Source organism: Pelodiscus sinensis, chromosome 11 (genome assembly GCF_052426305.1).
Source record: "Pelodiscus sinensis isolate ZL-2025 chromosome 11, ASM5242630v1, whole genome shotgun sequence".
Classification (NCBI taxonomy): domain Eukaryota; kingdom Metazoa; phylum Chordata; order Testudines; family Trionychidae; genus Pelodiscus; species Pelodiscus sinensis.
In genome coordinates this window covers 6,694,018-6,720,570 of record NC_143062.1, presented here as the reverse complement: position 1 = coordinate 6,720,570, position 26,553 = coordinate 6,694,018, and the positions used below count along the sequence as shown (strand labels likewise).

At 64.9% G+C, this 26,553-nt stretch overlaps 1 protein-coding gene across 1 annotated transcript in view; it reads left to right on the top strand.

Annotated features, from left to right (window-relative positions):
• The first annotated feature begins 5,985 nt into the window (after positions 1-5,985).
• Positions 5,986-26,553, top strand: part of GNAI2 (G protein subunit alpha i2) — a 58,728-nt gene continuing 38,160 nt past the window's right edge. The window contains exon 1 of the mRNA XM_075939548.2: positions 5,986-6,162. Within this exon, the coding sequence (XP_075795663.1) occupies positions 6,045-6,162 (118 nt within the window). The 5' untranslated portion in view covers positions 5,986-6,044. The remainder of the gene's footprint in view (positions 6,163-26,553) is intronic.

The following is a 26,553-nucleotide window of genomic DNA, read 5'->3' as shown; positions in this document are numbered from 1 at the left end:
AATGCTGTCTAGCAGCATCACCAACGCCCCCACTGCTCCTGGGTTCTGAAACTTTATTGGACCGCGGGAAACTTGGCCCCACTCATAAGTGGCCATCTGGCTAATGCCCACTGTGCTGGACAAGGAGGTTGCCAGACTAGAGAGTGCCAGACCATGGAGGTTACTGGACCAGAGGGTCCCGGACGAGGGAGGTTGCCGGACCAGAGAGTGTCAGTCGAGAGAGGTTGCTGGACCAGAGAATGCCAGACCATGGAGGTTACTGGACCAGAGAGTGCCGGATGAGGGAGGTTGCTGGACCAGAGAGTGCCAGACCATGGAGGTTACTGGACCAGAGAGTGCCGGATGAGGGAGGTTGCCAGACCAGAGAGTGCCGGACGAGGGAGGTTGCTGGACCAGAGAGTGCCGGATGAGGGAGGTTGCTGGATCAGAGAGTGCCGAATGAAGGAGGTTGCTGGACCAGAGAGTGCTGGACGAGGGAAGTTGCCGGACCAGAGAATGCCGGACCATGGAGGTTACTGAACCAGAGAGTGCCGGATGAGGAAGGTTGCTGGACCAGAGAGTGACGGACCATGGAGGTTACTGGACCAGAGAGTGTCGGATGAGGGAGGTTGCTGGACCAGAGAGTGCCGGACCATGGAGGTTACTGGACCAGAGAGTGTCGGATGAGGGAGGTTGCTGGACCAGAGAGTGCTGGACCATGGAGGTTACTGGACCAGAGAGTGTCGGATGAGGGAGGTTGCCGGACCAGAGTGTGCCGGATCATGGAGGTTACTGGAGCAGAGAGTGTCGGATGAGGGAGGTTGCTGGACCAGAGAGTGCCGGATGAGGGAGGTTGCTGGACCAGAGAGTGCCGGATGAGGGAGGTTCAACCTGTAGTATGTGCCGGCTGGCTCGCCCTGGGGCTGTGTTCCTTTGTGTTACTGGAGCAGTGTGAAGCGCCCAGAATCGGGGGCTGTGAGGCCAGCGGTGTGTCGGTGCAGAGAAGCCGGACGAGTTTCCCCACACATACCCCACAACACCCCTACTACGGATCCCCATGGAGTCTGTGCCAGGGGGCCCAGGCGAAAGGAAGCAAAGGTGGCTGGAGCCGGCTGTGCACCGCCTGGATCCTAGGCGGGCTGGAGGCTGCAGATGAGAGCAGCCCTGCGGGGGGGTTGGACGGGGGGGGTCAGCCCAGGTCCTTTGGAGACTCACCCGCCCTCCCCTGCCTCCGAGGCGGGCTAAGTCGTGGGTGCGAGGGCGCCGTGCTGGCAAACGGACCGAGGACCGCACGGCGTGGGCTGGAATCCGTCCTTGGGCACCCCAAAGGGCCCGGCTGAGGCAGGGCGTGCTCTCGCCCGCACTAGAGCTGGGAGCCCGCCGGGCATTTGCGGGAGCCCGAGAGGCGCTGACCGAGCGGGGGATGGCTCGCGGCGCAGGCAGCCTGCAGGGGCAGCGGGCGGTCTGGGCTCCGGCCCTGCGAGACACTTTTGGGTGGGTGGCGCGGGCTGAGAAGCGTGCTCTCTCCCTGGGAGGCTCTTCCTGCCCGCCGAGCCGGCCCGTGGTCACGGACGAGGCCGTGGGCATTCTTTGTTGCCTTGTGTTTATTTACAAGGAACTTCTTAGCAACCCAGCATTTGCCTCGCCACCTGGGTCAGAGAGCGGCACCACAGCTCCAGAGCACTCCCGTCCTGCAGGCTGGAGACGGATTGTTTGGGCTTTTGTTCCCTGTAATTAGAGGCTGGCAAATCACTCATCAGAAATATTTCCAGAGCTCTGCTCTCCACCCCCCCGAATGTGCTTCCGCTGTGGTTGGGCCTGTTTGCATTCGCACACGGATTTCCTGGCAGGAAGGGACACCGAGTCTCTGCAAACGCGGACTCGACAGTGCTGGATTCTGACAGCAAAGCTCGTCCGCGGCGGGAGGGGAGATGGTGCCACGGGATCCAACGGCGGCGCCGAGCCAAGCAGCCCTCGTTTGCATATTGAATGAGGACAAGGCGCCCGCGGACAGGCCGAGATCGGTTTGCAGAGCTTCGCCGCTGCACAGTTCTAAGCCACGCGCTCCCCTCTGACAATTCAAAAAGGGAAGAGGAGGCAAAAATCGAGGTGTTTGTGCCAGTCGGTTCTCAGCCGGGGGCCGTGAGCAGATGCCAAGGGCCTGCATCCACCCCCCCCCCCCCGGCCGCTCATATTACTCACGGGGAGTGCGTCCCCTACTGGGAAAGGGAATCCCAACCCGGAAAAGGTTAAGAAACAAACGGACTCGTTCCAAAGCGTTTGCCCTGCACAGCCGGGGTGACGGAATCCAGAACAATCACACGGACAAAGCGCCTCTGGGCCCTCCGCAGGGCGGTCAGTGTTACTGGGCCCTGCCTCTCTTGGGGGGCGAGCGTGTGTACGGGGCACCACCAAGCGCCCCCCAGGCCCCGCCGCGGGGCCATCAAGCCCCAGAAGGGACTGGATTCCGGTCAGTTAGAAAACGAGTGCCTTGCTAGAGTCTCCAACTCGGCCCCTGGGCAAGCGTGCCCAGGAGAGGGGGGGGACTCCCTAGAGATACTTTCCATGCTCTTCTGGCCAGAGATGGGCCCCAGCAGCCGCCGTTACGGCGTTAAACGTCGCAGCCCGCGGTCCGGAAAGCGATTTGTGCGAAATCAACGACCGGCCTGGGCACAGGAACTTGAGGTGCAGGGGTGCTACAGCACCCCAGGGCTCCTGGCCTAGTGCCCAGAATCCACAGGCCGGTTACCTGCTGCCTCCTGCACGCCAGGGACCCTGCTGCCAGACCTGGGTGCTCGGGTCCCGGTTTGAACCCAGTGTACTGGGGGACTACTGCTGCTGGCCCCTTGCCTGGGGTCCTGGCTGCCAGCACCCCATGCCTGGCTGCTACCCCATGCCCAAGGGCCTTTGCTGCCTTGCTGCCTGCCTTGGGTGGGGGTGGGTGGAGCTGAGGGTGCTCAGCACCCCCACTTTTAAAATGGTTTGCACGCCGCTGCCTCCAGGGGGTTCAGTTCTGAAAGACGAGCGCCCCGCGGTGGCCGGAGAACAGATAGTCGCTAGGCCTCAGTTACCAGGCTGAGGTCAGCGGTGCAGCCTCCAGAGCAGTGGTCCCCAACGCAGTGCCCGCGGGCGCCATGGCGCCTGCCAGGGCACTTATGTGCGCCCGCATAGTGATCAGGGCCGGTCCAAGCCTTTCTCGCGCCCCGGGCGCATGGCGCATGCATGGTCCCCGCCCCAGGTGCGTGGTGTATGCGCGGCGCCAGCCCTGGGCACGCTGCCCACGTGTGGCATCAGCCCCGCATGCACAGCACACTCGCAGCCCCGCCCCCGGATGCACGGTGCACACACAGCCCCACGCCCGGGCACCCGGCAGCCCCAGAAGGTTGGGGGCCATGGATGCGCTGCCCTGCCATATAAAGGCTTCTGTCATTATTGATGATTCCGGCATGGGAAGGAGAGTCCGGAATCCCGGTGTAAGGCACAGCCGTTCGGACTGGGGTGTTAAGGACTAGTTAACTCTCCGAGAAGCAAATGCTGACTGGATAGTCAGTCGACTAGTCGGTGTTCCCCGCCCCCTGCCTCTATCAGACAGAGGCAGCAAAGGGGAGAAGACAAGGTATGGCACAGTGGCAGCGCCGCACAGCTGCGCCCGGGATCACTGCTGAGAGTGGAGCCAGGAGTCCCCAGCTGACCCTGGGCTCTGTGCGGCACGCAGCGCAGCATGGAGCCCGGGGGCAGCGGAGGACTCGGAGCCCCCCCTGCTGTCTCCAGGCTCCATGCTGCACTGCCGCTTTGAAATGCACAAGAGCCCCCGCTGGGCTCCCGCTGGGGACTCTCGTACATTTCAAAGCTGGCACTTGCGTGCAGCCCGAGGTGAGGGGGCTTCCCGCCGGCCCCGGGTGCACATGGAGTGCCGCATGCCTCCTTTGAGATGTACAGGAGCCCCCACTGGGCCCTTGCTGGGCTCTCGTACATTTCAAAGGAGGGATGTGGAAGTGCCTAGCGACTAGTGGATGGAAATTCCCTCGACTAGCCAACGAACCGCTCGTTAACACCCTTCGTTCGGAGCAGGGCCGTCCGCAGCTTTCAAACCCCACCTCTCGGCCACTAACCTGACCAGCCCAGGTAGCCGGAGCAGGGGTATGACGTAGTGGGGGCTGTCCACTCTGTTTGGGCATGCACCGGGCGCTCGGCGTGGGCTGCGGGTGACCCCTACTGGCCTGCATCTGTGAGCACTGCCCAGCAGGGGGGCGCCCCGGCGCTCACGTCTTCTAGACCATGGCCCAACCGGTTCTCACCTGGGCAGGGAAGGGGTCTGAACGAAGGGAGGGGGCAGTTTGGAGAAGGGGCAGTCTTGGCTGGGAAAACACGAAGAGAAGAGACTGAGCCGAGTACTGGGGGGTTCAGGGGCCTGTGGACCCGCCCCAAGGGGTCTAAGGCTACCTGGCCCTGACTCCTATATCCCCGCCCCGCCTATGCTGCGCTGTGTCCTGGAGAAGCACTAACCCCTCTCTGTTCTGGCGGAGTCTCATCTTGCTGCAGATGGGGTGCAGGGTCAGGGGGTACCCGATGCGCCGTCACAAGGGGCTACAAGCTAGTGCTTGTTCTTGGTCGGGTGGAACACGTGAGCCGGTCTGGGGGCCCCTCACGGCTCCGGTGCCTCTCTTAGTGTAACGTGTAAAATGCTGCTGGAGCCATCACGGACAAGTCCACCTCCCCCCCCCTCCAAGATCGTTTCTGCAGCTCAGTAAGGATCCGGAGCCAAATTGGCCACTGAGGACATTCTAGCGGGCTCCTGGGAGCAAGAGCCAGGATGGGCTTGTGAGGCCCTTTCTCCCAGCACCTGCGCCGGCAAAAGGTTCCTGTTGTTATTCACAAGCCCAGAGATTTCCCCTCTGGCCAGCACAGTGGGGACACGCTCTCGGTCTCCAAAACCTGGGGGGAGATTTGGGGCTTACAGAGATGGGGAAGGTCCAAAGGGCCCAGCCCAGAACAATGTCCCCAAACCTCCCTTCTGCGCTACACGGAGCCATCCCGGCCTGCCCAGCTCCATCTTAACCCGGCACCGCCCACGGCCCCCCTGGAGTCCCTCCAGAGCCTCTGAGCAGCCCGCTGGGCCGCCTGTCTCTCCCTGTGGAATCAGCCCTTGCTTCCAGCTGCTGGGAGCTCAGCCTCAGGCCCCGGCAGGTTTTCGTTCAGCCCCAGCACCTGGAGTCAGGTGCTGCATGAGAGCGTTCACCATCACCAAAGGAAGTTTCTAGTTGTCGGGTTTGTGGGGAAAGTGCGAGTCAGTGGTTCAAAATCCACAAGGCAACTAAGAAACCCCACGTGTGTTAAACCAGTCCTGACAGTCTATGGCTGGGGACTGAGGACATTGTAAGTGCAACCCGGCCTCCCCGCTCGCTGCACCCCAACCCCCCACAGAGAGCCCCCTGCTGCACCCCAACTCCCCACAGAGAACCCCCCGCTCGCTGCACCCCAACCCCCCAGAGAGAGACCCCCGCTCGCTGCACCCCAACCCCCCACAGAGAACCCCCCGCTCGCTGCACCCCAACCCCCCACAGAGAGACCCCCGCTCGCTGCACCCCAACCCCCTACAGAGACCCCCGCTCGCTGCACCCCAACCCCCCACAGAGAGCCCCCTGCTGCACCCCAACCCCCCACAGAGAACCCCCCGCTCGCTGCACCCCAACCCCCCAGAGAGAGACCCCCGCTCGCTGCACCCCAACCCCCCACAGAGAACCCCCCGCTCGCTGCACCCCAACCCCCCACAGAGAGACCCCCGCTCGCTGCACCCCAACCCCCTACAGAGACCCCCGCTCGCTGCACCCCAACCCCCCACAGAGAGCCCCCTGCTGCACCCCAACCCCCCACAGAGAACCCCCCGCTCGCTGCACCCCAACCCCCTACATGGAGTCACTTTGCCCCGCCCCGCCCCGCCCACCAGAAGCGCCCAGACGGCCCCGCCCCGCCCCTGGCCCCGCCCCCGGCTCGGCCCCGCCCCGGCAGGGCTCGGCGCGGGGCGGGCGCGGGCGGGCGGCGGAGCAGAGCTGAGCGGCCCCGCCATGGGCTGCACCGTGAGCGCCGAGGACAAGGCGGCGGCCGAGCGCTCCAAGATGATCGACAAGAACCTGCGCGAGGACGGCGAGAAGGCGGCGCGGGAGGTCAAGCTGCTGCTGCTGGGTGAGCGCCCGCCCGGCCCCCCCGCCCGGGTGCCCCCCCCGCCCCGGCATCGCCCCCCCCCCGCCCGGTGCCCCCCCCCCCCGCCCCCCGGCATCGCCCCCCCCCCCCCCGCCTAGTGCCCCCCCGCCCCGGCATCGCCCCCCCGCCTGGTGCCCCCCCCGCCCCGGCATCGCCCCCCCCCCTGGTGCCCCCCGCCCCGGCATCGCCCCCCCGCCTAGTGCCCCCCCGCCCGGCCCCCCCCGCCCCGGCATCGCCCCCCCGCCTGCCCCCCCGTACCCCCCGCCCGCCCGGCCCCCCCCGCCTGGTGCCCCCCGCCCCGGCATCGCCCCCCCGCCTAGTGCCCCCCCGCCCGGCCCCCCCCGCCCCGGCATCGCCCCCCCGCCTAGTGCCCCCCCGCCCGGCCCCCCCGCCTGGTGCCCCCCGCCCCGGCATCGCCCCCCCCCCGCCTAGTGCCCCCCCGCCCGGCCCCCCCCGCCCCGGCATCGCCCCCCCCCCCCCCGCCCCGGCATCGCCCCCCCGCCTAGTGCCCCCCCCCCCGCCCGGTGCCCCCGCCCCCCGGCATCGCCCCCCCGCCTGGTACCCCCCGCCCCGGTACCCCCCCCGCCCGGCATCCCCCCCCCCGCCCCCCCCCGCCCCCCCGCCTGGTGCCCCCCCGCCCCGGCATCGCCCCCCCGCCTGGTGCCCCCCGCCCCGGCATCGCCCCCCCCCGCCCCCCCGCCTGGTGCCCCCCGCCCCGGCATCGCCCCCCCCCCCGCCTAGTGCCCCCCCGCCCGGCCCCCCCCCGCCCCGGCATCGCCCCCCCGCCTGGTGCCCCCCCCGCCCGCCCCCCCCCGCCCTGGCGTCGCCCCCCCCCCGCCTGGTGCCCCCCGCCCCGGCATCGCCCCCCCGCCTAGTGCCCCCCCGCCCGCCCGCCCCCCCCGCCCCCCCCCCGCCCCCCCCACCTGGTACCCCCCCCCCGCCCCGGCATGGCCCCCCCGCCTAGTGCCCCCCCGCCCGGCCCCCCCCCGCCCCGGCATCGCCCCCCCGCCTGGTGCCCCCCCCGCCCCGGGATGCCCCCCCGCCTGGTGCCCCCCCCCCGCCCCGGCATCGCCCCCCCACCTGGTACCCCCCGCCCCGGCATCGCCCCCCCGCCTAGTGCCCCCTCGCCCGGCCCCCCCGCCCCGGCATCGCCCCCCCCCGCCTGGTACCCCCCCGCCCCGGGCCCCCCGCCCGGCCCCCCGCCTGGTACCCCCCCCCCCGGCATCGCCCCCCCCCCCCCGCCCCCCCATCGCCCCCCCCACCTGGTGCCCCCCTGCCCCCGCCTCGCCCCCCCACCCCGGTACCCCCCCGCCCCAGCATCGCCCCCCCCCCCCACCTGGTACCCCTCCCCCCCCGGCTTCGCCCCCACCTGGTACCCCTCCGGCATCGCCCCTCCCGCCTCCCAGTACCCCCCAGCATCGCCCCCCGGCCCGGCATCGCCCCACCTGAACTCCCCCCCCCCCCCCCGGCATCGCCCCCCCCCGCCTAGTAACCCCTCCCCCGGCATCAGCCCCTCGCCCCAGCATCGCCCCCCCCCCCGCCTAGTACCCCTCCGGCTTCATCCCCCCCCCCCGCCCCGGCATCGCCCCTCCCGCCTGCTACCCCCCAGCCGGTGCCCCCCCTGCCTGATAACCCCTCCTGCCCCGGCATCGCCCCCCGCCCGGCCCCCCCCCCCGCCTGGTACCCACCCCGGCACACCCCCGCCTGGTACCCGCCCCGGCCTGGTACCTCCCCCCCACCCCGGCATCGTGACCCCCCCCCCGCCCCGGCATCCCCCCGCCTGATAATCCCTCAGCCGGTGCCCCCCTTCCTGGTACCCCACCCGCCTGGTGCCCCCCAATCGGTACCCCCCCCGTGCCCGCCCCGGCATCCCCTGCTCGGTGCCCCCCCCCGTCCTCCCCGGCATCCCCCCGCCCGGTGCCCCTCCTCGCCCGTCCCGGGTGGTACCCCCCACCGCCCCAGAACCCCCTGCCAGATACCCCCCCCCCGGTGCCCTCCACCTGGTACCCCCCACCCCGGCAGCCCCTGGCCGCCCTGCCTGGTACCCCGCTCCCCAGCATCCGCCCCGCCCAGTACCCCTCCCTCCAGTCCGGTACCCCCCCGCCCCAGCATCCCCCCCTGCCTGGCATCCCCCCTGCCCAGTACCCCTTCTTCCAGTCTGGTACCCCCCCTCCCGGCATCCCCCCTGCCCGGTACCCCACCCCGGCATCCCCCCCCCCGCCCAGTACCACCCCCTCCGTTTGCCCTGGCATCCCTTCCCGCCCCTCCTCCAGACCGGTACCCCCCTCCTTGTCTGCCCCGGCATTCCTCCTCCCCTTTCCCAGTCTGGTACGCTCCCTGCCCCTTCCCCAGTCCGGTACCCCATCTCCCCAGCATCACCCCCTCCCCGGGTCCAGTACCCCCCATCTGCCCCTCCCCCAGTCCAGTATCTGCCCCAGCATCCCTTGCCCTGGTATCCCTCCCCAAGTCCGGTAACCCCTCCCCCCCTCCGGTCCAGTATCCCTCCCATGCCTGGCCTGGCATCCCTCTGCCAGGTACGGTATGGCTCTGCCCAGTCCAGTCCGCCTGCCATCCCCGCACCCCGTCCAGTCTGCCCTGCTCCACCATCCCCCACCTGCTCCAGCCTGGTATCCCCACACCGTCTGGTCTGCCATCCCCCTCCAGCCCCCCACCCTGCCACCCCCCTCCCTGCCTGGCCTAGGTGAGCCCTGCACCCTGGCTGCGCCGCCTGGCTTCTAGCACCCTCCAAGATGAACCCCCCAGCCCAGCCTCTCCCGAGTTCCCTGCCTGACTAGGGTACATCCCAGCATCCCCAAGGCCCCCAGAGACCTGCCCCCCAACACTCAAGTGCTCCAGCCCACCCAGTCACCCTGTGAGAGCCTGCACCCCTCAGGACCCCCAAATGCCCCCTGCACCTGCTCCCCAGGCAGGCCTCCCTAGAGACAGACTGCCCCAGGCACATCCGCCAGATACAGCTCCGGCCTCCACCCCACATGTGACAGCCCCCGCATGCCATGGGCCCCCCAGCTCCTCTTCGATGGAGTCCTGGACCTCAGCCCTGCGTGTACCCCACCCCCCTTTCCTCTCCCTGCTCCCCCACTGCCCTCCCCTGCCTGGTAAATTACCAGTTCCCATCCCACCCCTGCTCTGCTGCTCCCTGTCTCCCCCAGACAGCCAAAGAACCCCCCCAGCTGCCCTATACCTCTAGGAAGGCAGCTCCTCCCCCCCAGCTGCCCCTCCCTCCCAGAGATCCCCCATTCCCATAGCCCTACCCATCCAAGCCATCTCCCTCTCTGAAGGCTGGTCTGCACTCCAGCCCCCCTGCCTCTCCAGCCGGGCACCCTCCTGGTGTTTTCCAGCCCCCTGCCCAAGTGACTGCTGGGGGAGGGTACCCATTCGGGGGGGGGGGGGGTTGGTGGAGTTAGGGAACTCCTCAGCTGTGGGGGGGGGTGTCGGAAAGACGGTCTCCCAGCCCACTTTGGGGAGGGCGCTGCGCTCGGTGTGGTGAGCCCCTGTGTGAGCCGTGAGCTCAGCGGGGGGGGCGGGGACACACGGCTTGTTGTTGATTCTTGGTTCCCCTTTTTCTGAAACTCTTGGCACGAGGACTGCGCCCGGATAGTGCCCTGCGCCCCCAGGGTGCCCAGAGGGGGGGGGGGGGGGCTTGTGTCTGTAGCCCTGTATGCTGCTCTCCGCCTGCACCCGGTAGCGTCACGCCAGGCGAGAAAGCGCTGAGTTCAGACGGCCCTGCCCACCCTCGGGCTTGGGGAGCGGGGGGAAGCCATTGGCTCGGCAGGGCCACGCGAGCAGGGGCTGATGGCTGTTGTATGGCGCGCGTCCCCTGGAACCACGCTCCAGCCGGCCGGACGCTGGCCCCGCTCGCTCGCTTCGCCCGGTCCAGCCTGCCTTGACCGCTCCTGAAACGTTCTCCCGCTTGGCGGCGGCTGCGAACGCAACAGAGCGTCGGCCCGCCCCGGGCTGGGGGCCCGCACTTGGCAGGCGGGCGGCTCGGCTCTGCTTTCTGGCGGGGGAGCAAAGCGTGTTTCTGTGCCCAGTGTTAAAGGGCCTGCCACCGCCTGAGGGGTGCACCCCCACAGGAGGGAGAAGGGAGGAGGTGATTAGGAAGGGGAGGAGAGGAGGTGATTAGGAAGGGGAGGAGCGCGTGATGGCAAAGCAGTCTAGAAAATGTCTGACCTGCGGAGTTTTGAAATTGAGGAACCGGTGGCAGGAAGCAGTGGGGAAATCAGGCCGGCTCATTTCTTCAAACGCAGCCTGGCTTAGTGACTCTCCGGTTAACATCCGCCCGGCACCCTCGCTTGGAAATGCTCTTTATCAGCGCAAGCGTGACTTCTTGGCTTAGGTGCTATTGGTTAAGTGCCCGCGGCAGATAGGAAAATCCACAGGCCTGTTTGAGGACAGTGGCGATACCTTCCCGAAAGCCCCCTCCCAACCACACGCCGCTCTGCCTGGCTCCGCGGGACGTGCTGATGGGGCCAGAACTGGCCACCCGGATGCAAGATTTCGTCACGCCATTACTGTCTTAGGCCTGGGGGTCGGGATCCCGGTGCAGGGACTCAGGGCAGCTCCCCTGATTGAAAGCGGGCTTGCACAGGCAGGGGCTTTTTGCCGGAGGGGGGAGATCAGCGGGGCGACGTCGGCACACATTCGTGGGTGTGAAGGATCCGGTCTTCCTCCTTTTTCCCCTCTGGAAACGAATGGGCCCAGTGAAGCAGCAGCAGTAAAACACTGCAGCTTTGGGGGTAGCCAGTTAGTCTGTTGCAGAAAAAACAACAGCAAGCAAATGGTCTGGTAGCGCTTTATAGACTAACAAAACGTAGCTGGGATCATGAGCTTTCATGGGCACAGCCCACTTCTTCAGATGACCGGAGTTATGACTAGAGGGTATTTATTTTGAGTTTCCTTATCCTCTAATCATAACTCCGGGCATCTGTGCCCACGAAAGCTCACGATACCGTCTACATGTTTTGTTAGTCTATAAAACGCTACCGGACACTTTGCTTGCTGTTTTTTACTAAAACACTGGTGTTTCTTGCAGTTTCTTTTCAGTCCTCGCTCCCTGTAACTGCTAACCCTTGCCCGCGGAGGCTGCAGGACGAGGTATCTGCGGTGCTGTTTGTAGCAAACCAGGTGCTAGATTGTTTTTCTGTGAGTTTTCTCTTGTAGGAGTCTGGCATCTGTCGGCCTGTGTCATTTGTAACATAACCACGCTTGGGATTGCTTGTGGATTTATGGCCCTGGAGGCGAATTCACTGGGTAAATAAGGCAGAGGGCAGCAGCTTCACCCATAAACTCAAAATAGCTTTTCAAAGGTGTCTGGCACCTTGGATGTGGATTGCCGCTGGTGTGAGAGCGGCGGAGGGACCGGAAGCCTGCCCGGAGCGCTCTCCCATAGCACTTCTGCGAGCCTTGCTCCAAGTCTCGAGCTGCCCTCCACTCGTAGCCACGGCGGTTTTGGGAATGGCTGTGTTTCCCAGACTCCCTTTTGCACGGTGGAACAAGCGCGCGCGGGCAGCAAAATGCAAATGATGCGCAGGATTAATTCACAAGTCCTAGCACTGCTCAGGCCTCGTTCCGGGGTGTGTGGCTCAGTTTAGGGGCTGTGTCCGTGTAGGGTCACTAGCACTTGTTCCCGTGTTTCCCAGGAGTCGCGCGCTGGCTGCTGGTGGAGTGAGTCGAAGGCCTGGTGCGTACAGTTGCGCCCAGGCACCCGAGGCTGTGCCTGGCCGGGGGGGAGGGCGTGTTACAGGCCCCTCTCTGTGGCGATCAGGGAGGAGGTGAGTTGTTACAGCCCTCGCGAAATAGCCGTGGCTCATGAGCTCAAGCTGGAAATCGGCTGGAAGCACCCAGCTTAGCCACCATCTTGGCCAACACACCAGGGACTGTTGCACTGGCAGGGCTACTGCCAAAATGGGTTGAACTCTGCCTGTGTGCGGAGACGTGACAGGCAGGAGAAGCGCCTGGCTGCAGGAGTGGCCTGCCCTCCGGCCCTCTGGCTGCACCGGGTCGGGCCTGCACGCCCAGGGCGGAACCCATCCTGTATTCGCCAAGGCTGGAAAGGGGCGTGGGGGACAAATGCATCTCGCCTTCGGGGCTGGAGAGAGTCTGCAGAAGATGTGTCTCCTGGGGGGCAGGGCGGGGGGAGGATCTACACCCAGCAGGGCGAGCGAGGCCATTTTTGCTTCCCCGCGGCTGCTGCAGGATAGCTGGCGCTGAAGGCTTGACTCATTATTGCCCTGTGTTGAAGCTGAGGCACGTCTGGAAAAGACTTCCAAGTGAACTTGCACCCGCAGAGGGAGCAGAGCAGTAAGTGACTCAGCCAGACGCCTTCCTGCTACTGCCTGGCTAGTGACTATTGTGCTGTGCGGTCTGTCGTTCCGGAGGGCGGCTGGGGGGCCGCTCGGGCCGCTCCAGCAGGTGCCTGGGTTTGGGACGCGGGCCCGAGGAGTCCCTGGGCCGTGGAGGCACTTTCAAGATGAAAACTGGCTTGCTCGTGATGAAAGGATCAGCATTTCTCCCGGCCAGGCTGAAAGGAAGCCGGGCGGGGGCGGGGGCTGCACTGCATGACGTTTAGTGGCAGCCCTGTGTGCCCAGCCCTGTGGCTAACAGCTGGCGTGTGCGGACGCTGGTGCAGCCCCTTCCCCGGGCAGGCCGACAGCTGCCCCTGCCGGGTACCGGAACGGGTACGCCTCACCTGTTAGCCTTTCTCCGCCCTACGCTGGAGTCCGGGTGTCTGGCACCCGTCTGCCCTCTCAGCAAAGTGTCTGTGTGGTTCTAGGACTGCGCTTGCATTCCTGCTCCCCAGCCTTCCAGCTGTTGGCTGGCACCCCCCCCCCCCGGCCCCAGAGCCAGCGCGGATGAGCGCTCGCTCCCTCCGCCCCCAGCTGCCAGTGACGGCCTCGTGAGCCCTGGGCGCAGAGGCGGGGCCGCGAGTCATCCGCCCACTTGGCGGCTGGGGGAGCAGCTGCCGCGATCGGTGCACGCTCCTCGCCTGAGCGCGGCCGAGCCCTTCTCAGCAGACACGGCGGCTTTTGTGTGTTGCGGCTGAAGGCTGGGCTGAGGTCTCAGCCGATCCCTGTCAAATCAGAGCCCTCCTCCTGTTCCTCACAGGCATTCAGAGCGCTTCAAAGGCCTCCCTTGTTCTGGGTCTCTCGCACGGCCGTGTGGCCGAGTCTCCGGCCTGCGAGCTGCAGTCCGCCTGTTGGGCCCCAGCAATCGCAGCAGGGAGGCGGTGGGAAGTCTGTCCTGCTGGGCTGGTGTTCAGCCGTTCGCCCTGGTCCGCTCTGCAGCGTGGCTTCGGCTTCCATTGTTCGCGCCGTCTCGCTGTGCTAATCACTTGTTCCCGTGGGCCGCAGATTACCAAACAGCTTTGAACGCAAGTGTGCTCCGTCCCAGGAAGTTCCGGGGGAGGGGGGGACCTCGAATGTGCCCATCATTCAGTGTCAAAAGTCGCCTGCTGCCTGCAGGGAACCGTGTTCGGAAGAAGCCGGCTGTGGCTGGGAACCCGGCAGCCCTGCCCGACTTCCCACCGCTCTCTCTTTAAGGAATAAGCATTAGAAAATGGATCTGCAGCTTCGTTCCAAGTTTGAGTCTTTGGCTAAAAATAAGCGCCATCGGCGGCTGCTCAGCTGGCTTGGGAGAGGATTTCCGCAGCCAGGGAGAACCGGTACGGAGAGATGCACTGCTGAATTGTGCTGGCGCCCAAAGCAAGGTGGAGCATGTCGCCTGTGCCCTGACTTACTGCAGGTCTGGACGCGCGCTCCAGTTCCGTTTCCATTCTCCGCCACTGTCCCTTGGTGCTCCAGCAGGCAGCTCCCCCCCTCCCCCCCCGGCAGTCCCTCCTGGGGCGGCACAGCACGAGCGATTTTAATTTAGATCTAAGCTCTGTCTCGGGGGAGGAGTAATTCCAGCCTCCTAATGGCTGCTTGAGAATTGCTTTAGGAACTCGGAGCCCAGAAGGTTTTCATATCTCTGGGGGGCGGGTTTATCAGCTCGCATGTGGAAGTTGGCATCGTTTCTCGGAGGAAATTGAAAACAAACCCCACGCCGCCGAGGAGTTAGAAGAAAGCAAAGGCCCTCGCTGCCGTTCTCAGCCCGGGTTTGCTCTCCAGCAGCCCAGGAGGCGTTTCCCCAGCAGCCGTGGCCAGCGTGGGCTCTTGTAGCAGAGTTCAGATTTGGGCGCAGCGGTGGTAGTTGCGCTCGGATGATAACAGCGGGAGGAAACGGGAACCACCGGGACCTTTGGAATTCACCCGCTCATCCAGGCTCGTTCCTGCAGCCCTGCACGCTGACCCGGGTGCCGGCTTTTTTGAGAGTGGCTGCGAGGATAGCGGCATCCGTCGGCACCGTCGCCTGCAGGAAACCAGCGTCCGTGTTAGCAGGGCAGCAGGCCAGCCCCCGGGGCGTGCCGTGGACTCCCCCATGTTAAAGCACCTGTGCTCGGCTTTGAAGGGGCCGGCGGGGGTCCTGTTGCTAGAATGTTGCTCTGCTCAGAGAGTAGATCTGTGGTCACTGCTTATTTTGTGAGGGGAACCGTCCGTGGCCGGCAGACGTAGGAATGAGAGTGCGGGGGGTGCACGCTGCCTGCGTCCTCCAGCCGGGTCAGGCATGAACGGGCCCGATGAGCTAGGATTGACTCCGTCGGGTGGTCTGAGCACGGCCGCTGCGCACGTGGAGAGCGACCAGCGGGCTGGGACCCAGGCCCTGGCGTAGGCAGGACTGGAGCTGCAGAGGCCCCGGGACGTTGAGGGTACTAGGTGCGTGGGTGGTGCCTTTGATTGGACCAGCGTCTGTGGGGCAGGCGAGCCGTTCTGTGGCCTGTTCCCGAGGGAGAGCTCTGTGTGGCTCAGCCGTTCCCCTCTCCAACCAATTATGGCCCCATAAAAGAGATTCTCTCCTCCCCCCCCCCACACACACTCTCAAGCTGGGTGGATTCTCCACCGCTGGAAACGTGGACCGGGGCAGGAACCTGTTCACAGTGGGGCAGCCGCAGAGAGGAGCGCTTTCCTGGCGGTGGATGAATCCCACTCCCGAGAGGCAGGGTCGTTCCCAGCGGAGCGTGGGCTGCACCGAGGTAGCGTGGGCTGTCGGGGGTCGCACCCCCGAGTGATGCGTGGGTGTGCAGGGGAGGCCTGGCTCAGGGTCGGGGGATTTTCTATAAGACCTGCCCACGGGCCAATGGGATCATGTCACACAAGTTCTCCGGCCTCTGTCGGGCGGGTGAGGTGATCACATGGGCCCCTCCGGCCCGGGAATGCAGGTCTGATGGCCGGTGGCTGATAGCCGCTAGCAAGATGCGGGTCTTCCAGCCATTTGGAAATGGGCCTGTTCGTAAAGTTGAGTCTCCTGGAAAGGTTTCTTTAACACCTGGGTCTCCAGCCTTTTTAGGCACAAGATCACTGTTTGCCTGTATGTCAGTCCAGGATCTTCCTCAAACCCAAATACCTCGGCCCCGCCCCCTTGGCGAGGCTCGGCCCCGCCCCCTTGGCGAGGCTCGGCCCCGCCCCCATGTCCCTTCTTCACAGAGCTACATCAGCGCCTCTGTTTCCTCCACTCTCCACAATAAGCAGGAAGCTGTGGGCAGAGCAGCAGGGCGGTGTGAGGAGGGGCAGGTGAAGTGCCAGCACTTGACAGCCTCCCGGCCAAACCAGTCAGGATCCCGTCAGAGGCTCCCGGATCCACCCGTAGACCCTGATCCGGTCGGTGACCACTGCGGTACCAGCGAAGCTGCCTTTGTGTAGTCATGGGCCCAGCCGTCCCTAAACCGGTCTCCGAGAAACCGTTCCCTAGCAATACAGCAGGGAAACCTGGCTTCTCTCCACCTGGGTCTTCATCACGCAGAGACGCGAATCATTGAAACTGAACTTCAGCGGCTGAGAAACCGCCCCTGTGATTTCATTTCTGGCTGATCCCTGACGCTGCGTGTGAAACTCTGAACAGTGACCTGGTCTCCATCCAGGGCAGGTCTGGTCGTGGCGTGGTCTGTTGAGACGATGCCCCATCTCACAGGCATTAGTGGAGCTCTGTGCCACTCGTTGTGTGCTGCTACCCTGATGATGCCCAGAGCACATAGAGCCACGGAACATTAGAACTGGCAGGGACCTTGCGAGGTATCGAGTCCAGTCCCCTGGCCTCATGGCAGGACCCAGCACCGTCTAGCCCAGCCCTGACCGGTGTCTGTCCAACCTGCTCTTCAATATCTCCAGGGATGGGGATTCCATAATCTCCCCAGGCAACTTATTCCAGTGTTTGACCCCACTGACAGGCAGGAACTTTTTCCTAATGTCCAACCTAAACCTCCCTGGCTGCAGTTTAAGCCCCTTGCTTCTTGTCCTATCCTCAGAGGCCAAGGAGAACAATTTTTCTCCCTCCTCCTTATAACACTCTTTCAGATACTTGAAAGCTGCTCTCATGTCCCCTCTCCATCTTCTCCTTTCCAAACCAACCAAGCCCAATTCTTTGTCTCCCCTCGCAGGGCGTGCTTTCTAGACCTTTCATCATTCTTGCTGCTCTTCTCTGGACCCTCTCCAATTTCTCCACCTCTGACTTGAAACGTGGTGCCCAGCACTGGACACAATCGTCCAATTGAGGCCTGATCAGTGCAGAGTACAGCAGAAGAATAGCTTCTCGTGTCTTGCTCGCAACACTCCTGTTGTTGCATCCCAGAATCACGTTGGCTTTTTTTTGCAACCGCGTCACACTGTTGACTCACATTTAACTTGTGGTCCACTCTGATCCCTAGAACCTCACTGATGCCCTTCCCGCGTGACTGTGAACCGTTAATAACGACTCTCTGGGCCTGGGTCTCCAGCCACTTATGCAGCCACCTTATCCTCCCTGCTCTAAGGGTCTGTCTTCCCTGGGTAGCGAACTCAAGTGTTCCCCTCCTTTGCGAGGGTGCTGCTGCATGGGGCTGGTCTGAGGGGGGCTACGGAGTGCGCACAGCCGGTGCCGGAGCGCTGTGTGTTGTAGATCCCGGCTAGCGCCAGCGAAGCACATCTCGTGTGGCAGGGCCCCGTGTGCCCAGCAAGGACCGACGGGTCCTCCCCAGCCTTCCCGCCCTCCGTGCGCAGAGCCACAGGAGGGCTGCCCCGGGCTTGGCGCGTGCAGCAGCTCGCCGCTTTCCTGTGCATGTGTCAGCCGATGGTCAGGGCAGTGAATCCCTTATGACCGGCTGAAGTTCTTTTAAATTGTGCTTGGTTCTGTTACAGCAACTGAAGGAGTCAGGTTAAAGCTTAAACAGTTACTATTTTATTGTTACAGGGTAAACTTAGCTGTTAAATGCTACTACTGTGTTACAGATAACACAGACACTACAAAGGACAGGACAGAAATTACACTAATAAGTTACTTACAGGTACCATGAAACCCTTTGGTTCTCTGAGCTCTTATTAAATGCATGCAAAATAGACAGATAGCAGGTATATATTCTCACCCCTGCGTTCCAGACTTGGCGTGGCCAGCGTCTTTCTCTCAATCCCTTGGGAAGAAGTAGGGCGAGGTTGGGCGTCCCACAGACCTCGGGAGACAATCAATACCTGCCAGCAGGTATAGATGATTGGAGCTCAAATGGGGTGGGCTGCTGAACCTCTTTTATACCCCTTGGGTCATGTAGGCTTCTTCCTGGTTTCAAGTGGCCAATTAGGAAAAATGGCTTTGAATGCCAAGTTTCCCACGAAGGGTGCAAAGCATAATTTACACCTGGGAAAATGCAGACAATGGGCACCTCTGGTATGTGATGGGCGAAGATTCCTCTCTGGGACAGTGCAGGCGTGTCAATTACTGGTACTAGCCATCACGGCGACGGGAGGCCTCCCAGTCGTCAGCTAGCCCATTTACTGTCTGGTTTCTGTTTATGGTAGAGTCAGGGACAGGCAGCACACCTGCGTTCCCAGGGCATCAAAGGCTGACTGCCTTTCTCTTGATCTCTGGGGGGGGGGAGGGAAAACAAGATGGGGTTTGTGGAAAAACAAGATGGGGTTTTGTGTCTGGCTACAGCATGTTGCTGGCGTGGTGACCGGCGTTGGCTCGGCAGGGAAGGGCCAGGCAGTTCAGGGCTGTTCCTGCAGACTCCGGCGCGCACCGCTGCATCTGTTACACTGGACTGGGGAACCCTTTTTGGGCTGCTGGCCCCCAGAAAAATCAGTCGGGGGCTGCACGCAAGTGAGAAGCAAAATCCAAACTCTCACCGGAAAGTGCCCTGACGGAGCGGGAGACAGGGCCCCCCCCCCCGCGTTCCTTCGCACACCAGAGCTGGGGGGACCCGGCCCAGTCGATAGTGCCAGCATGGGCTCCCCAATGCTGGGGGGGCATGAGCCGCAGGGGCAAGTCTTCCCTCCCCCCGGGCCTGAGGTCCCCCTCCTCCCCGTGTTACGCCTTCCAGAGCCACGCTCCCCAGGTTGGATGTGGCCGTGCACGCCTGCGGAGCCCCGCGTGCTGGGTGTGAGCGGTGCCTGTAGGCAGCGCCAGTCACTGGGCTGGGGTGCTGAGCTTTGCCACGCGCTGCCGTGAGTGAGGTTCGCTGTCGCGAAGCCCATGGGCAGCAGAGAAACCGGTGGCCCCTGGGTCCCAGACCCTGCTCGGGAGGGTGGAGAGGAGCGGCAGAGGAGGAGCCGGGAGGGGACAGCCCCTGTCCTCGGTGGCCGTCGGGATCCTCAGGCCGGCTGCAGGCAGACTGGGGAGCTGGTGTCTCCCTTTCCGAGCCTGCGGATGAACTGGGGGCCTGCACTGAGCCGTTCCGTTCCGAGGGGTCTCCGGTCCCTCGTGCGCCCGCATGGCGGTGACCCCAGGCCTGTGGCTGCTGGCCTGCTCCCAGACAGCTATTTTTAGCTCGGGAGGGTTAATAAGTCCCTTGTGTTGTTGCAGGAGACGAATTTCACACCCACCCACCCACAACTGTCTGTGGAGTTCGGGTCCTTTCTGTTGGCTTCCTGGTGTTGTGCCGGGCTTGGCTGCCTGCACCCCCTTAGCCCCAGGCCCGTTCCTGGGCGTCCCCACGCTGCCAGCTGGGCCGAGATGGCCTGTGCTAAGGAGCTGCAGGCAGCTAGTTACGTAATTGGGGGGCTGCGGCAGCCGCGGTACAAAGAAGCGCGTTTCGGTAGCTGCGATTTGATGGGTTTTGCTAGCGCCTGGCGTGTGCGTCAGAACGCGACACGTCCGCCGCCCGGTCGCCTCCGTGCGCTTGGCTGGAAACGTCCCGGCTGCCTCCCTTTGGCCTCCGCGTGGCCACCGGCTCCACGGGGCGTCTGAACGCGTCCTCCCCAGGCGTCGCTTTCAGGCCAGGGGTTCAAGCAGCCGGCCACCTTCTCGGCAGCCCTGCCCCTCGGGAACCGGCCTCTTGCGGGGCGGGGGAGGAGGCAGCAACTTCTTCTTCTGTTTTTGAGGTTTGCATAAAACCAGAGGAAAGGAGGGGCCGGCGGCAGGTTCCCAGCACACGGGTGGCGCGAAGGTGGTTTTCTGTTGCTGCCCACTTGTGGCATCTGCCTTGGGTAACCTTCATCAGACTTTGGTGCAATCTCCTCTTTCCAAATCGGGGTGCTTGCCTTGAAGCGCCTAAATCCATAGGGAGGCACATAATTGCTCCCAACTCCCCCACCCTGCCCCATAGCTGTCGCCTCTCCCTCCTCTGCTCTGACCTGTGGGCCTGTCCTGCTGCTTCCCCCCCCCCGCCCCCCAGAGGAGGAAATTCAGAAGCGTTGAGGCTTGCTTGGGGCACTTCTGTTCCCTGAGATGCTTCCCCGGGGGCAGCTGTGTCGCCTGATGCCTGGGAACGGGCTGAACGGTTAAACCTGTGCTTTGGCCTGATGTCGAATCCAGATGCTGCAGGGATCTCCGCCAGGTCCGATTTCGGGAGCCTGCGCACAGCGCCAAAGCCGAGCTCTTCTAGAGCCTGAAAACCCCCACAGCAAAGTTTTCCATTAGAAACTGGTGGGAAATTTTCCATCCCCCCTCCCCCTGGCGATGGTTGCAGGCCAGCCCTGGCTGCTGGAGACACAGGAAGTGAAAGTGACAAGACACTGACTCGTCTATTTTTAGGGTAACAAGCTGAGAAAAATGCCTGTCCAACATGCAGGCGGTGGGCGTGAAGGAGAGCTTGCACCACTGATAAGCGGGGGCGTTTGAGGGTGGCGGGCGAGCTGTTTTAACCCGGCTGTGCCCTTACAGTCAGCTCGGTCGCGATCGACGGGTGCCTTTCAGCTCCAGGGCGAAGGTGGGTTTGGGAAGGAACGGGAGGCAGCCTGAAAAGACCGTTTGGGTTTAGCCCTCGGAGGAATCCTTGGTACCAGCGTTCCTCCCCTCCTGGCGGCGTTCGGGGCCCTGCACTGAGCATAGTGTGAAAACAGGCCTGCCAGCAGCCGCTCCCCACGCCATTGCGGCGTCAGCTGTCGCAGAGATGAGGACCTGGCCCGGAGAGGCGGACTCTGGTGCCAGCAGGGTGTGGGTTCTGCTCCATGTCCCTTGGCAGGTCGTGCCTCAGTTTCCCCATTTGTAAAATCAAGGTGGTGCTGACCCGTCTCTAAAACGCTTGGCTGCTCCCTACAGGAATCTGTAATTCCTTGCATGGCACTGTAGGGGGCCCGCTTGGGGGAGCTCCCTGCTGGGCCCCTAGCCACAGGCCCGTCTGAATGGGCTGTCCCGTGCCTGGGCGCTCTTGGGGGCGCTCTCTGGAGCTGCCAGGCGCGGGCTGCCTGGTGTCGGAGCTACATCTCCCCGTCCTCAGCTCGGGGTTCTCAGACGTCCGGATCGGGGCCCTTCTGCACTGCAAACCTCCGCGCGGGCCTCGTTTCTATAGAACCCCCCTCTGCAGGGTGGCGTGCGGGGACCGGACGGGCCAGGACCTGTGACATCGGCAGCCGCCTCCTTGTTCCCTGGGCACCTCGTGGCTTTGCCAAGCCCCGTGGCTGGCGCGGGGTCCTGCCGCAGGCGAGTTCTGCCCTTGGGTCCATGCGGCGTGGCGGGCATACGCAGCCTGCAGTGGGTCGGGGCGCTGCCCACTGGGCCAGGCCCATGTCCTCTGGGGGAAGGCGCTGGGATCGGTCCCGGTCCCTGGCCATGGGCAGCAAGGGCCGGTGGTGCTCCTGGAGGGTGGCAGCGTCCCTTCGGCAGCTCTGCGGCCATGGGCTGCCGGCTTTGCCCGGGGCAGAGTTTCACAGGCCGCTGCCACGAGACAACCACGCAGCTCGCAGTCCCTTTCGGTGGGGGGGCTGCCCAGGCGCCTGCCACGTGAGCACGGGCCCTCGGTGCAGTGGGAACGAGTCGGCTCCCCTTGGAACGGCCAGCAGGGACCCCGCCCGCCTGGCCGACATCCCGCCACTGTCCAGCCGCCGCAAGCGCCCAAAGCCCTGGGCCGGCGTGGCGAGCGCGTCCCGGCAGAATGCCCGGCCCGGGAGCGTCTCTGGCTCGGTTGGGCCCAGCGGAGGCTCTAGGGCAGGCTGTGCTTTGGGGTGGGCTCTAGGGGGGGCTGCTCGTTAGGGCTCCGCCCACCAGCGCTGGGAGGCCCTGCCCTGTAACCCTTTTGCTCCCTGGAGGGGCTGCTCTTGAGCAAATGGGGCCTGCCGGAGGCACGGCGAAGGCCACGCTCCTTCGCCGCTGGCCTCCCTCGGGGCTCCCTGGCGACTCCACCCGGCTTCTCATTCCGCCCCAGGAGTCGGGCGCTAACGTTGCGCATCGGGGCCGGTTCGGATCCAGGGACGAGGCTGCCCGCGGTTCTGGCGATCCCGGAGGGAAAGCCGCGGCCGACAGGGGTTGTGTGTCTCGGGATGGTGGAGGCTGCTGTTTTGTTTCTTGCTCGGTGTGACGGCGCATTGGGGGTCCCCCGTCTCCTGCACCCCGAAATGGCACAAACAGACCGCACCAGCCGGTGGAATAGAGGAAGTTTATTGCCTCTCCAGGTTACAGCACAGCACAGATGGAATCTGGTCACAGAGCTGGGCTAGGATGCCTCAGGCCCCCTTGAGATGGGGGAGACTGGGCCCCTAAACTCCAGCCCCTCTCCCTAGGCTGTCTCCTCCATGCTCACAGACAGCAACTAACTAACTCTCTTCCAGCCCTGCCCCCCAGCCAGGGCAGCATTCCACCTTCCTTTGTTCCTCTCCATGGGGGGTGTCTGGCCATACTGGTTTGCATAGTGACTCATCCTGTTTTGCTGGGTCATGGTACCCACGGCAGCCAGTGGGGGTTACCCCAGAGCCAGCAGCATAGAAACCAGCCAGGTACCCCCACTACGTCACACTCGGCCTCACGGGCTCGTGAGTGCGCTGGGAGAGCGACTGAGTCACGACTGTGCTCGGCGGCCTCGGGGAGAGGAGACCCCGTCATGGGACACGGACGAAGACTTGGCACGGCTCTTGTTTCTGCTTCTTAGTCTGCCTGGGGGCGTGGTGGCTGGGGCGGAGCCTGCCGTACCGGGGGGGCGGAGCCTGCCGTACCGGGGGGGAGGGGCGGCGTACACTTTGACTGGGACAGTGCTGAGCCGAGCCCGCGATGCACCCCGAACGGGTCCTGCCGGCCCGCGTGGGGCTGCCCCGCGCCAGCGGCTGAACAGGCCTGCCCGGGCGGGAGGCATTCGCCTGCGTCGTGGGGTCACGGAGCCGTTCCTCGGGGTGGCTGGCGCGCCCGGAATTTCCATTCTCCCTCCCTGGATCGTTCCCCAAATCCCTGCCCTTCTTCTGGGCGTGGGGCTGTGGATGGGGCAGCGGCATGTAGCGCGCGGCCCAGCCGCTGGGGCTCAGGCCAGCTCCGCTGAGCCGCTGCCTCGTTGGGTAGCTTAGCTGGCTGCCGAAGAGAAGGCCCAAGCTTCTTCCTGGGGCCGGGGGATCTCTGTCTCGGGAGACCCGCCTGGTCCCCAGCCCCGCTTGCTGTGCTCTAGGGCTCGGCTCGGGGAGCCTCGGCTCGGGGAGCCTCTGCTGGGCGGAGCGATCCCCGCGGGGGCTGGGGGCAGCACACGAGCGGTCCCTGCGCGCTGCCAGCTGGAGAGGACGCTCCGGGGTAGAGCTGGGGGTGCAAAGGGTTCCACGCTGGCCTGGCCGCATTCGGGTACCCGGTACCCGGTAGGTATCCCCCTCGCCGGGCCTGGGCTAACCGGTACCCGGGCGCAGTGAGGGAGGGCTGCTCCGCAGGGTCAGGACCTGGCCCCCCCGCCCGGGCGGTTAGCGAGTGAGACCTACGGGCTCCCCAGTTACCTGGCTAAGCAGGATTTGACGTTGCCAGCCAGGCTGCTGGTTACTAGGAGGCTGTCAGTGGGTCCTCGTGCCTGGCTCGCTGGCTGAGGGGGCTGGGCGTGTCCCGGCATGGCTACGCCAGCGCCTGTCTCCGGCCCAGCTGTCCAGTGCGCCGAGCCGCCGGCGGAACCGCCTCCCCCTTTCGCGGGGCTGGGCCGGGGCCTGTTGAATTTGCTTCCGGCCTTTGTTCCGTGGGTTTCCTTTGCCTGACGCGGACTTTCCAGCTCTCCCCGCCGCTGGGAAACGCGCTCGGAGAGGCAAGGCAGACGGGCGAGGAACAGGCCTGGGCCGGGCCACAGAGCCCCCCTTGGGGCTGCCCCCTGATGTGCTGAGACCCCGGAGCCGCCTGTCTGTCGGCCGGGGAGCCCTGCTGAGCCAGCCCCCATACCCCCAGCGCTGGCACAGAGCCCCCTGCAGAGCAGCTCGGCTCCCTCGCAGGGACTCGCCAGAACCCCAGGTCGATCCGTCGCCTGGGGGGGGTCAGTGCTACGCCGAGCAAGCTCGTAAAACGTCCTCCCCCTTATCGATGAGAGAGACACACCCCCCCAGCTCACCGGCAGGAGGGATGCTGGGGAGAAGAGGCAGTCGGGACCTGGGAGGGACTGGCAGCCGAGCAGTGTAGGTTACTCAGCACAATAGGACAAAGCGCCCGCGGAGACAAGGCACCAGGACTTGGTCTTATTTAGGGGAAAGTCCTTCTCAGGCCAGCGCTGCCCTGTCTGACCTGGGTCCAGCCCCCCTCCCCCACCTGCCAGTCCCTTGGGCTGCAGGTGTTTTCAGCATGTGGTCGGTAAAGCCAGCTAAAGGCCCTGGTCTACTTCCCGTTCCTTGGGTGGGTGGGGGGGTCTGTTCCCTTCCCGGCCCTTGTGGGGAAGGACAGAGTCAGGGTGGATTCCGGCACCAGGTGGCCGGTCCTCGCCCACACTCAGCTGTGTCTGGCTGGTGGGTCATTAGCCCTGGCTGGCTGCGTGGTGCTGGTTCTGGCCACGCTGGAGATGGGCTTTCCCAGCACGGACACGCTGATCGGAACCTCCCTGGGACAGGCTCACTAGGGCCGTTCACAATCGTGCACGAGGGTTACTCGCAGCAGAGGCAAACCTCAGCTTCCTACTGCAGAGCCGGCAGTGGGACTGCCCGCCCCCGGCTCCCAGGAAGGCGGCTTCGCGGCGAGTAACCGCTAACTGGTTAAACGGTGGGTGGTTTACACGCACCCATCCCCGCTGCGCGCTCAGCGGCCACACGGTCAGGAGCCGGCGCTCCAGGGGACCGGGCCAGGGTGTTCTGCATAAAGCACTTTCCATGACCCTCCCCCCCCCCCCCCCCCCATCACAATGCTCCGCTCTTGGAGGAAGAGAATCGGAGTTGGAGTGAAATCGGGGTCTCAGCAGACCTCTCCTGCTCTGAAGATGGAGGTGCACTGGGCCAGGGAGGCCCCGCTAGGCAGCTGGCTGGTCAGGCTCGCCCTGGTGTGCCATGCCCGTGGGCGGCTCCCAGGCCCCCGAGGGGTTGCGGCGCCGGCGGGGGTCTCGGCGGTCTGATTGAGAGCCGGCGTGTGGCTTGGGAAGGGTCGCTCTTCGCCCCGACCCCCTGGCTTTGGGAGCTGGGTTGGCATTCGCCTTTGCCGCCCCTTGGTGGGGGGACGTTTCGCCTTGCGCTTTGGGGGTAGAGCCAATGTGGGCGGGGGAGCCAGAATCGGAGCGGGGTGGCCCTGAGTTGCTGACGTGTGACGGCTGAGCTTGGAGGCAGCAGGGGTGTGTGCGTGCGTGTGTGCCTGCGCGCACACCCCCCCCTCCTTTTTCTTGATCTTGGCAACAGGCTACTGCAAAAGCCTGTCTGCTGAAAGCGCAAACTCTTGACCCTTTACCCCAGAGGTTTGCAATAGGCAGCGGCAGTGGAGCAACAATAACTGGCAGGTTCTGGTGCAACATGAAAGTGGCCCCGGTAAGAACGGTCTCCTAGATCATGGTGCTGGTGAGTTCCCGGGCCTGCTTGCCCGGGTGCCGGGCAGCTCCGCCGGTGGGGGAGAGCCCCGGGTGCCGGGCAGCTCCGCCGGTGGGGGAGAGCCCCGGGTGCCGGGCAGCTCCGCCGGTGGGGGAGAGCCCCGGGTGCCGGGCAGCTCCGCCGGTGGGGGAGAGCCCCGGGTGCCGGGCAGCTCCGCCGGTGGGGGAGAGCCCCGGGTGCCGGGACGCTCCGGCGGCCTCCCTGGCGCTTGCTGCGGCTTGGAGCTGGGGCAGAGACGCTCCCCAGTGAGCCGTGAGGCGGCAGAGATCACTTGCCAGGACTTCTCCACACCCCCGGCTCCGTGGCCCCAGGGAGGTTGCCCCAGCAAACGGGGAAGTGCAGTCACACGTTGGTGGAGCCGAGCTCTTTGAAACCTTGCCTGCCCGAGGGAGCCTGACCGCCGAACCCTCCTGGCGGGAACGCCGCTTGTGCCCCACAGAGTGCTAGTGCCTAGTGGTCAGAGCCCTGGGCCGGGACTCAGGAGATCTGGCTCTGCCACTGTACTCTGGTGTCCTTGGCCAACTCACTTGAGCGCCCTGTGCCTCAGTTTCCCCATCTGTAACATGGGGATGATCCTTCCCTCTTTGCGAAGTGCGGTGGGATCTGTTGGCAGGAGTGGGGGTAGGATACTGCACTGGCAGAGGCACGGTGTGGCGGGTGCACTTGTATCTGCGCTTTCGGCATCCCTCGCTCGTTCCCCAGGCCAGGTTCTGCTGCTCTAAAATGTCCCTTAACAAACCCTTCCCACCCAGGGGTGGCACTGGGCCGGCTGCCGTGGCTTGCATCGCCCGGCCGGCTGGAGGGGCCCCTGGGCCGGAGTCGCCCGCCCCGCACCATTGCCTTGCACGTTCACAGCCGTTCCCCCGTGCGAGACTTGCTTCCCGCGGCTGCTTTGCAGACAGAGGAAGAGGCCGGGGGCGGGGCAGGAAGCGCTCTGCTCCTGCACGACAGTCACCCGGCTGCGTCGGGCTGGCTTGCAGCGGGCGCCTGCGGGCTTCCTTTTCGGGGGGGGGGGGAGGTTTTCCTCTATCCATGCTTGCTCCCGGAGTCGGGCAGACCTGCTCATTCGTGCCCCTCCTCTGCCTGGTTGGGGGTCCCCCGGCCGGCTCGCAGGCAGGTGTCTCCTGTCGGCCTCGAG